The sequence below is a fragment of the Eubalaena glacialis genome, chromosome 1 (genome assembly GCF_028564815.1).
Source record: "Eubalaena glacialis isolate mEubGla1 chromosome 1, mEubGla1.1.hap2.+ XY, whole genome shotgun sequence".
In the NCBI taxonomy this organism is placed as follows: domain Eukaryota; kingdom Metazoa; phylum Chordata; class Mammalia; order Artiodactyla; family Balaenidae; genus Eubalaena; species Eubalaena glacialis.
In genome coordinates this window covers 48,453,403-48,464,978 of record NC_083716.1, presented here as the reverse complement: position 1 = coordinate 48,464,978, position 11,576 = coordinate 48,453,403, and the positions used below count along the sequence as shown (strand labels likewise).

The 11,576-nt window shown below is 51.9% G+C and overlaps 1 protein-coding gene across 1 annotated transcript; it reads left to right on the top strand.

Moving 5' to 3' along the window:
• The first annotated feature begins 6,640 nt into the window (after window positions 1–6,640).
• On the top strand, window positions 6,641–10,936 carry C1H10orf71 (chromosome 1 C10orf71 homolog). Its single transcript, XM_061196278.1, has one exon. The coding sequence runs from the start codon at window positions 6,641–6,643 to the stop codon at window positions 10,934–10,936; it is 4,296 nt and encodes a 1,431-aa protein (XP_061052261.1).
• The last annotated feature ends 640 nt before the right edge of the window (window positions 10,937–11,576 follow it).

Below are 11,576 nucleotides of genomic sequence, written 5' to 3'. Positions count from 1 at the left end.
GCAAGAGACCTTTCAAAGATGAGACTCGTGGGACGTGGAAAGGGATCAGTTTAGGGGAGGCATGGAGGAGGGAGAGGGAGCAGTCACAAGTGACTCAGATTTCTGGGATCCTCAGAGGAAGAACTGGCTTGTGGAAAGGTCACGGGTTCCATGTTAAATGTGTGGGTTTGTGGAGCTGTCCGGGGGCAGATGGAAACAGAGGCTGGAGCCCAGACAAGCTGCCTGGCCTGGACGTGCCGTCAGCGCGTGTCTGCTCGTGGCGACACTGGGTGTGGGTAAAATCGCCCAGCGAGACTATCAAGGGAGAAGAGAAGAAGCCCCAGGGCCTGGCGCAGAGGAAATCCAACCATCCAGGAGAGGAAGATAAGAGATGAACCGTTAGGCCGGGCAGGGAGATGTAAAGTGTGTGCGTCTCACAAATCAAGGTGGGAGAGCTTCCCAGGAAGATAGCGGCCAACGGTCTTGATTGCAGCTTAGAAGTTAAGTCAGATGAGAAACAAAGTTACCCCTTGGGCGATCCACTGGGGGAGGGGAAACTAAAGGCAGAGTAAATGAGTCAAGGAAATAATGGGGGTGAGGAGTCAGGAAGCATTTAAGAGAGCAAACTGATTTTGAAGGCCATCGACATAAATAGGATCTTACTGTGCCATGAATAAATATTCATTCTTATTTCTATATATTCATCAGGGCAGATTCCAAGACCTTTTTTATAGCACGATTTAACAATATGCCATTCTTCCTCACTCATGTTACCTGAGGGGAACTGCACCCTTTTACCTGAAAAGTGCTCTTATGAGCCAGACTTTTCAGCAATTCGGGTTGCCTTCTGTCAAACAGCCCAAAGCAGGGAGCAGGATGGTTTTGTGCTGGCCTCTGGAAAACGTGTTTCAGCAGCAATGACAGTGAGTCCGTGACCCCCAGCGCAGAGTGATGGGCTCCCTAAATGTCCACGAAATAAATGCACCATGTCCTTCTGCACCTCTGCGTCATCCATGTGTGACATGAACTGATTTCATCCTCATCCCTAAATTGTACCCCAGTGGTGCTGCAGGCAGCAGAATGGGCTCTCAAGTTAGTGACACAAATCTGAATTCTCCAGATCGTCTTAAAACCCAAGACCAGGGGTCCTTCTCCGTAGAACTTCTCCATCTTTCTTGCTCCTTCTTTTCTGTGTCTGTTTGCCCTCCATTAAAATTCAGGATGAAGACACCCAATTCAGAGCATTGCCATGAACATGTATTCAGCTTCTGTGTTGGTGTGTTCAGTACACAAGGGCAAATAAGACTCCCTTCCTGGACTCATGGAATTTTCTTTCTAATTGAGGAGAGAATGAAGCAATCATCAATTCCTTAGACACATGGGTTATAATGTGTGGCAACACGGCATGAGCTATGGAAAAGGTGAACCCAGCGTGCGGTGGGGACACAAAGGACCGCCTCGAGGGTCAGGGACGGGGCTAACCGGATAGTGAGCAACACAGAGTGCCTCTGTGCATCTCCAAAGAAATGCACTCCACAAATGTGAGTTATTATGATTATTAGTATTACTAATAAACCACCATGGACTGGATTAATACCCAGGAGTTACAAGATGAGGACAGTCTTCTGGGAACCCCAATGGTCTGCATTTATAATTTGCATAGTGGATTTATTTTAATTACTTCACACTTCATTCTGAGCACTCTTAAAATTCTCTTGGGCAGCTTTTTGGTTCTTTTAGCTGTCAAAATAGACGCTCAAGCTTCCTGCCAACAGTAAATCGAACAGTACTGCCTGCCGAGTGGATTCAAGTTCAGCCCACTCTAGTTCTCTTTGCTGCAAAACCTACATTATTAATTCACATGGGAAAAGGGCCTTTGGTCCAATTTGACTAGCAAAAAATGATTCACAACTGGGCCATTCATATTAGAAATCCCAAAGACTTAAAACAGTTTCCTAAAGATTTCTTGGACCAGAGATAAATTAATGAATATTGGAAGGGACATAAATCTATCTTGGTTTCCCCCAAAATGCCTGCATTTGGAATTTTGTTGAGTTCAAGTATGAGATCCAAAAACAAAAAAATTTGAAAGCCAATTGTATTACTGACATTTAAAGATAGCTTTTGTACTGAACTCGTGCTTGGCTTTTTGGTCCTTAGGTTCTAATGAAATTATTTTTCTTCTTCTTTCTAGATGGGCAGCAATGACAGCAAATGTAATCATGAAAAGAAGTTTTAAAACTACAGATCCTAAAACCCAGGAAGGCAGGCACCCACTACCCCCACTCCTGTAACAGGTATGTATCAACTCAAGAGTCGGCCCCTGGAAAAACCTTCGGTTTGGGCTACCCTGCTGAAGGTTCCATTGGGTATCAGGATACTAGGGGATGGGAGTGGGGGGATGAAGCCAACTTTATATCGTCCCATCTGAACCCAGGTAAATCAAATCAGAATGGAAGAAATTATCTGAATGAAGTTAGCAAGAGGGAGGTCTCTCTTTTTCCTGAGGCAGAAGCAATGTGGTTATCTTCTGAATACTCCAAATATCAGTGACCATCTTTTGTTACTGTTTGGAAGTATGACACGAGCCCAAGATCAGGTTGGGTTTTTTGGTCACACGCAACAGAAACAAAAACTGGACAAGTGAAGCAGAAAAGGATACGTATTACGAGGAAAGGGGAACCCTCATGGACTCAAGGTGAAGGCTGAAGCTCCAGGCTGGGAAAGGACAAACAGGGTGCCTGCTGCTGCTGGAAAGCAGACTCCCTCCTTGCGTCACTCCAGGAGAAACAGTCCAATGGGCTGGCCTGGGTCTCACGTCTGCACTTGGCCCTGAGAGGTCTCTGCAGGCTCCTTGACTTTCAGCCCCACCGAGACTGAACGCCAAGGGGAGAGGATATTCCCCAAAAGGTACCAAGTGTTCTTACTCGAAGGAAGGGATGGAAGCGGAGTGTTTAAAAAATAACAAATATCTGCTAATAGTAGGTGGTATTTAATTGACTGGGCGTGCTTACTTAACTCTAAGATTCTAATTTAGATCTCTAAGGATGCTATTTCCATCTTAACGTGGAAGTAGAGAAACCCCAGTGTTACTGAGTTCAGTCATTGCCAAGGTCAAAACCCCAACATTCGGGATACCAGAAGACTCCCTGACTGTATCTGTAAGACCTCAAGAACAGAAAACTTGACTTAAAATGTCCAAAGTCATGGAGGGCCCCCAATTCAGCCCAATAGCACACATTCCAGACAGGGGGTGATTCTGGCCCAGGCTTACAGCCCAGCGGGGCCACAAGGACTCAGGGATGTTCATCTGTCCACCAAGCCATCCTCAGCAAATTGGTCTTGAGTCATCATTGTTTGTCCCTCAGAGTTGCAAAGTGAATGCTTCAGTGTTATGAGTTGAATTGTATCCCCCCCAAATTCATATGTTGAAGTCCTAACACCTCATGACCTCAGAATGTGATTTATTTGGAAACAGAGTCATTGCAGATGTAAGTAGTTAAGATAAGGTCATTAGAGTGAGTTCTAACCCAATAGAGCTAGTGTCCTGATACACAGAGGAAAGGTAACATGAAGATACACGGGAAGAAGGCAGCCACCTGCAAGCCGAGGAGGGAGGCCTGGAAGAGACCCGTCCCTCACGGGTCTGCCTCTGCCCTCAGAAAGAACCAACCCTGCCCACACCTTGATCTGGGACCCCCCCAGCCTCCAGAACTGTAAGATAATGAATTTCTGTAGTTTAAGCCATCAGTCTGTGGTACTTTGTTACAACAGCACTAGCAAACAAATACAGTTTCAGGCTCCATGTCTGCACTAAAGTGAGAAAAAGGGCACCAAGAGAATGGAGACGATGGGGATCATTCCCTTGATCAGAAAGGCAAGAGTTTTCCCAGACGTCGGAATGCTTCCACCCCTGTGGCCAGAGCTAGCTGTGTGGGAGTCTGAGACCATGAGCATTTAGCCCCTGCAGTTTTTTGAGAGGAAGTAGAAGAGAGAGAAGGGGGTGGGGACAGGGGCGAGGTTGGCCAGGTGCAGGGGCAGGGTTGATGCTCTCCCCTTTCGGATGCCTTCTAAAAGGCACCTACTGTGCTTTCTGGGGAGCAAGTGGCCCGATTTTCAAGGCAGGGCTGAGGAGTATGTAAATACAGGCTTTCCCAGGGCCGTCAGTGGTGCCTCATCAGATCATCCAGTTTACCAGAACTTGGGGTCCTCTGCTTTCTCTGGCAGCCCCAGCTCAGCCCTTTCGTTCATAAAAATGAGTCGGCCTCCCAATGAATCAGCATCAGAAACCCACCGGAGTGCTGTGGTCAAGAGACAGGAAACAGAAAATCCCAAGGAAGGCTGGCCTCCAGGACCAAAACACAGCAGTGCTAGCAAGGCGGCATCAGGCCCTGTGGAGCACCTGGTGGGCAACCCTCTATGAGGAGCCAGGATAGCATCAGGACCCCTGCTGTGCAGGCCCTACCACCCTGGTGGCACATCTTCATCTTCCATCCCTTACAGCCTTGTTCAGGCCCCTAAGCTTACTGCTCAGGCCAGCCAGGCAGCAGGGGAACGTGCGGGCTTGCCAGTTTCCTCTGCTGATGTGGCTGAATGGGGCCACTGTGTGACAGTGTTTCATCTGTCAGATGAGGACTCACAGCACCCTGCTAGAATGTTCACTGTGCCAAATGCTCCCAACTTGAGCCCACTCTAGGGTCTATACTTGCTATTTTATCTAACTTTTCATGTGCTCATGTGCTCGTCCCCTGCCCTGGCCAGTCCTGTTCTAGGCATTGGAGGTGTGTACCCAATGGTAGTAATCAGGGTCCCAGCAGGAAGTAGCATCCTTAGACAGAATCCAGAAGGGAATGCAATGAACCACCTCATACCTATTAGGATGGCTACTATCAAAAAATAAAAAAGCAGAAATTGGAATTCTGTGCATGCTTGGCAGGTGTGTAAAATGGAACAGACAATGAGGAAAACAATATGGCAACTCCTCAAAAAATTAAAAATGGAACTACCATATGATCCATCAATTCCACCTCTGGGAATGTGCCCAAAAGAATTGAAAGCAGGATCTTGAACAGATATTTGGACACCCATGTTCATAGCAGCATTATTCACAATAGCCAAAGGGTAGAAGCAGCCTAAGTGTCCATTGACAGATGAATGAATAAACAAAATATGGTGTATACATACAATGCAATACTATTTAGCCTTAAAAAGGAAGGAAATTCCGACACATGTTGCAGCATGGATGATCCTTGAGGACATTATGCTAAGTGAATAAACCAGTCACAAAAAGACAAACACTGATTCCCCTCATACGAGGTACCTAGAATAGTCAAATTCATAGAGGCAGAAAGTAGAATGGTGATTTCTAGGGGCTTGGGGAGGAGAGAATGGGGAGTTGTTGTTTAATGGATACAGAGTTCAGTTTTGCAAGATGAATGCACTTAATACTACTGAACTGTACACTTAAAATGGTTAAGATAGTAAATTTTATGTCGTGTATTTCACCACAATTTAAAAAAAAAGAAGAAAAGAATGCAATGAAGGGATTATCACAGAGGTGTAGGCAGAATTAGGGAGACCCCAGGGTGTGGAGTCACTGAGGAAGTGACAGCCACTCTTCCGGCAGCCCCAGGGGGCAAGGGCAGCAGTGTTGCTGGGCCCAGTGAGAGTCAGAGCCCAGGGGAGGGGCTGTAGTTAGAGAGGACTGCAGTGTTGCCAGGACCCCACTCCACAGTCAGAAGCAGGAAGTGGGGGGACAGAAATGCCAGGAAGGCTGGCTCCCCCTTGATCCAAGCTCCCACTTGCCACACCCAAGGGCAAGTCAGAGAGTGAAGGATCCCTGGTGAGGCAGGCTCTGGGGGACTGTGCCCTCTTGGGGTGGCTCTGGGACAAGGGCAGTCAGCGAGCAGACAGCCTAGTGGCTCCTGAGCTCCTGGTCCTTACAGCCTAAGGAGGGGATAAACAACAAAGAAGTACATTTAGTTTTAGATTGTGCTCAGTACCCCAAAGAAAATAAACCAGGCCCTGTGAGAGACAGTGAGGAGGGAACACCCTGTGGAATGCCAGGGAAGTTCACTTTGCAAAAATGACACATCTGGACTTTAGGCACTGTATTAGGGTTCTCCAGAGGAACAGAACTAATAGGATGTATGTGTATATACACGGAGGGAGAAGGAGATTTATTGTAAGGAACTGGCTCATGTAACAGTGGGACCGGCAAGTGTTATATCTTCAGGGCAGGCCAGCAGGCTGGACACCCAAGGGGGAGTTGAAGTTGCAGCTCCAGTACAAAGACTGGAGGTAGAATTGCCTCTTGCTCGGGGGATCTCAGCCTTGTGGATGAGGCCCACCCACGCTGTGGAGAGTAAACCGCTTTGCTGGCATTTGACCAAAAACTGGGCACCATGGCCCAGCCAGGTTGACACGTAAAATCGACCATCCAGACCAGCGTGTCATTCTTATATGGAGCCGCTAAGTTGAATATCATATTCATACCCTGCACTTTTTCCTTTTGCAGAGAAAAAAAATTCCCACTTTGTAATTGCATCTGGTCAACGGGAAGCTCTAGTTTTGTGGGGAGAGGGCTGCATCCAACCCTTCCTAAATCATCACCCAGAGGCACCCGCTGACTGACAGGGACGGTCTTCCTGGCTGGCAGAGGATGCAGGGGAGTAAGAAGTGCATGGACGGCTTCAGCGACTCCTCGAGCATTGGCAGCGTGCCGGATGATGCAGACAGGGAGGTGAGTAGCCTCACGGACCGGGCGTTCCGGAGCCTGTGCATCTCAGAGGACGCATCCTTCCATGACTCCGACCTGGCCCTGTCCCCAGATATCACCCGCCAGGTGTTCGGGAATTTTCACCAGAGAACGGTGAGCCATACTCACAGGAAAAGCGGCATTTGGAGCCAGTTACCATCCCAAGGCACGGAGCATGCCGGCTGGGCGGCCACGTTCCAACAGCTGCCCAAGTACGTTCAAGGGGAGGAGAAGTATCCCAAGAGCAGCCCCCCACTGACACCAGCCCAGAGGAGACTGGAAGTGCCAGTTTCCGGCCTGAGGAGCAGCAACAAGCCTGTTTCCAAAGTGTCGTCACTGATTAAATCTTTTGACAGAACCGAAAGCCAGCGTTGTGACAGCAGGCCTCCTACCAGCAAGCCTCCAGCTCTCAAAAATCCCCCCAAATTTGCTCCTCTTCCAGAAAGTGGTGTCAACTTCTGCTTCGATTCTGCCTTTTTGACGGTCAGGAGGGTGCCTGCCGAAGTCTCCAGCACCCATAAGACTAGCCACCAGCCTGGCAGGAAGCACGGAGAGCAGGAGTCCCCCAAGAATCCTGAAATGGCCTGTCATGGCCCCAACAGCTTCCTCCCAACGCCCGAAAACGCAGCCAACTCATTTGAGTCAAAGTTCCCCTCTCCGGCCCACAAGGCAGCCACCAGCGAGACTGGAAGGGGCCAGGAGTGGGCTTGCAAAGGGACCTTTCTTCATAGTGAAAACAGTGCTTTTGAGTCATGGAACGCCCACCAACCCAGGCTGCCCGAGAGGAAGGATGCTGCTGACACCGTCGCAGAAAGCAAGGCTCCCAAGCATTACGAGGACACGCCCTTGTTAAGAGAGCCCCCGGCCTCTGAGCACAAAGCCTCCCCCTGCCACATCCGGGCTGGCTGCGGTCAGGAAGAGAACAGGCTGGCCGCAGGGACTCTCTCCACATCTGGAACCTGGGGATCTAGGGATCTGGGAGCCCAGGTATTTGCTACGGAGGGAAAAGCTTCCAGCTCACAGCCTGAGCCTCCATTGAAACCGACCCATGCCCCCTGGAGGAAACCAAAGTCTGGCAAGGGAGGGAAAGAAAGTCTACAAGATGCTTCAGAAGAGAAGAAGCAGACCAACTGGAGAGGCCCAGCCTTGTATGCAAAGCACAATCCCCAGGGGCAATTTCCAGAAAAGGATGCTCTTGACATGCCTGTGGACCCCCATGAGCATTACGATCCTCCTTTCAACATCAGTAAGCTTCTGACCCCCGTCATACCCAGCAAGCATGTGCTGGAGTCATCCAACAGCCAGCCAGCAGAGATAACCCCGTCACCCACAGGACAGCTAAACGGATACCAGGAGAAGGAGCCCAGTGAATGTCAGTCCCGGGACAGTTACAAATCCAAAGCCCCCAGCCTGCTGTTCAACCTCAAAGATGTGCGGAAACGTGTGAAGAGCACGTACAGTCCCTCGCCTCTCTTGAAAGGCCCTGATGAGAAATCCAGAGGCAAGCAAGAATCCCTGAGCAACGGCGGCCTCCTTCCCAACAGGCTCGAGGAAGGCCCTCCAGACGAGCTTTCTAAGGAGACACCCGCTGATGCCCCTTCTGTGTCACTCATCAGTACCCAGAAGGACCCCAAAGCTGACCCCGGTGCAGCCTCTGCAGACAACTACCTAACTCTCACCTCACCATCACCTAACACCAAAGCCCCCTTCTGTGTCAACGGCGAGGCCGACGACAGGAACAGCTATGAGAAGGACGATGCCAATGGAGAATCGGAGATGGGTGGTGCCAGGCCCAGCTGGCGTCCAGACTCCAGGGAACACTGCCCCAGGAAACATCTGTCCCTGAAGTTTTGCAGTGGAGACCCTGAGGCAGGGAAGGCTGCGGAGACCCCAAAGACCTCCGGCCTAGAGAATGGATTCTTGAGATCCGTCTCTCAAGATACAGAACCCGAGAGAGAGGCAAGACTTCAGAATCCAAACTTCAACCAGAAATTCTCCCCAGGGCCCCTTTCTCCCGAGGAGGAAGATGTGTTTTACAGCGACAGCCAGTCTGATTTTATGCCAGCCCTCAAAAGTAAGGCCAAATTCAGCACCAGCTCTTCAGATCAGTCCTTTGCCTCGTTCGAGGATCAGCAGAAGACGTGGTTCGCCGAGAGCCAGCAGGAAGACAGGAGGAGTGACGTGAGTGTAGGTGACGGTCAGAAGGATGAGAAGGAGAAAGTGATGGAGGAAGGTGAATTACAATACTGCACCTTGAGTAATGGGCACGCATGCGTGGAGGAGCACAGCAAGCGGGAATCCTCGCAAGGAGAAGAGGAAAGTTTGCCAGAAGGTAGCCCCGGGGACCCCGGGAAGGCATCGAGGGAGGAAGCTAATTTCAGAGGCACTGGCATTGGGGGAAGTAAGGATACAGCTCTTTCAGATGCCAAAGACCTAATCCCTTCACCATGTTCCACTTCAAACAAGCACACATTCTTTGCAATTAAAGACAACACCCTCAGGGCCACCCCCATGATAAAACCCATCATGCTGCCCCTCCTGAGATCCATATCCTCAGAGTCCCTGCTGGGCAATGGCCACAAAGAGGAGGAACTGCCAAGGCCAGGCTGGGGCAGGGATGCTGGTCTCTGTGCCCCCGAGAGCCAGGAAATGCCCAGCACTCTGACACCCGCCAGCGTGCAAGGCACACACTTGAAGGGGGCGGCCTGTGAGGATATGGAGGACCATGGGTTGTGTCCCAGCGCAGCCAGGTCAGAGACCTCCCAGGCAGCCCCAAAGGGGTATGTCCCATTTCCTCCACTCACAGGAGAGGGCCAAGGGTTGAAGCCACCCCGAGAGGCCATACATAAAGTCGTGGCAAAAAATGGCAAGAGCAGTTCCATAGACCAGGGGAAGCTGGATGCTCCAAGGTGCATCCCCACGATTGCTTTGCCAGAAGGCGACCTAGAAGACCAGCCACCCCTACAGAAGCTTGGAACCTGTTGGGAAGAGCAGGTGCAAGGCTTCAAAAGTCACTTTTTGTCTACACCCAGAGCACGGCCCCCGGGGAGAAGACTGGTCCCTGGTGAGCTAGCAGCTTCCCCCAACGCCAGCTCCCTGGAAGAGAACAGTACATGCTCCCCTGCCACCAGCAGCATTTGGGATGATGCTTACCAGGCCCCCAGTGAGCCCAGCCTGCTGCCAGGGGAGCCTCCCCGCAGCAGGCCCTGGGCCAGCCCCCGCCCTGGCAGGGTGGCCCAGAGGAAGGACCTGACACATGCCCTCACGTGGGGGCCTGGCTCCGACCCCCAACTGGAGCCATCAGCAGAAGACCTCAGGACACTTTCTCCAAGAGGCTCGTTGTTGGACGTGGCCACCAACTCAGCTGGCCTCCTGGAGAAGCCAGAGCCTCCTGCTCAGCTGGAGAGGGCGGCTGGCAAGCCACCAGCAGTCCCACCCAAAACAGAGAAGGCCCTGCGGCGGGCGAAGAAGCTGGCAAGCAAGAGGAGAAAGACCGACCAGCCACAGGAAAAGCATGGTGAACGCCGGGAGGAAAAGCTGTACCCCGAGGACTCAGAGCATAGGCCACCGTCCCCCGGAGAGAAGCCCCCAGCCAGGTTCCCCATGGTCCGTTCCCTGCCCCCTCCCGTGCGCCGCCACTCGGTGTCCACCTTCTCAGAGCCGATCCGGAGGCGGCCTGGGGGGTCCCAGTCCCTTACACCCCTGTCCCCTTACCCTGCCACCCAGAAGGTCCTCCAAGACCCCCAATCTGGAGAGTACTTTGTCTTCGATCTGCCGCTCCAGGTGAAAATCAAGACCTTCTATGACCCAGAGACGGGCAAATACGTCAAGGTCTCCATCCCATCCTCTGAGGGGGGTTCCCCTGAGCCAAGCCCGCCGGATGCCCTTGCCGGTCCCTACGTGCTGTACCCGGGCTTCCGGCCACTGCCCGTGACAGCCTTGATGCCCCTGCGCTGCTCCTCTCAGCTCTCTGCCCCCACCTTCCTAAGGCAGCACCCTCACACCGCCGAGGCAGCTGGCCCCAGGCCCCAGAGCGCCCAAGATGCTGGCCTGCAGCTGACCTCTGAGCCTCCCAGTGACCCCACCCAGCAGTCCGAGGGGCGCCCTCAGAGCCCAGGGGAGGAGGTGGGAGATGCTCCAAGCCTGGATATCATCTCCACTAACGACCTAGAGGACTTTGCCATGGAAGGCATTTCTTGAGAATCACAGCAGCCTAACCCACCCCCCGATAAACCCAGAAGAGCTTACTTCTCCCTCCCCCAGAACAATCAAACACACACACACACACACACACACACATCAACTCATACTCAGCCATTTGAGATCCCTAAAGTTTCAAAGGAAGTGAGGATCCTCAGAAAACCCAACCTGAAGGGCTCCGCAGGGCTCCCCTCCCTGGGAGGGCACTGTTCTGCTCTCGTAACAAGTCCCTTCTGAGCCCCTTCCTGGATCCAGGATCTGCTCCACTTCTTTTCTCCTCCCCTCCCTGCTCCCGGTTCTCCCCTGTCCCTGCCACGAGGGTGGGTCCAGTCTGACTCCCTAACAAGCTGTTCCCCCCAGCATTCCACCCACTCCTCCTCAAGGGTTGGCTCCCACAGTGAGCAAACCCCAGGGCCCCCAGAAGCACTGCGCCGCGCTGAGCCCTGCCCGGCCAGCAGACCGCCCAGTACACCCCCTCCTAGGTCAGGTGTGACACACGGTGGCCCCCCACCCTCGCTCAGACACAGCAGCCCTTTCCAGCTCACCTTAGGGGGGAAATGGCTGAGGGCTGAACCAAGGCAATCTTGCAGAAATGTTTATTTGAATAGAATGGGTTTTCTTTACTGAGGAAACTTTCCTC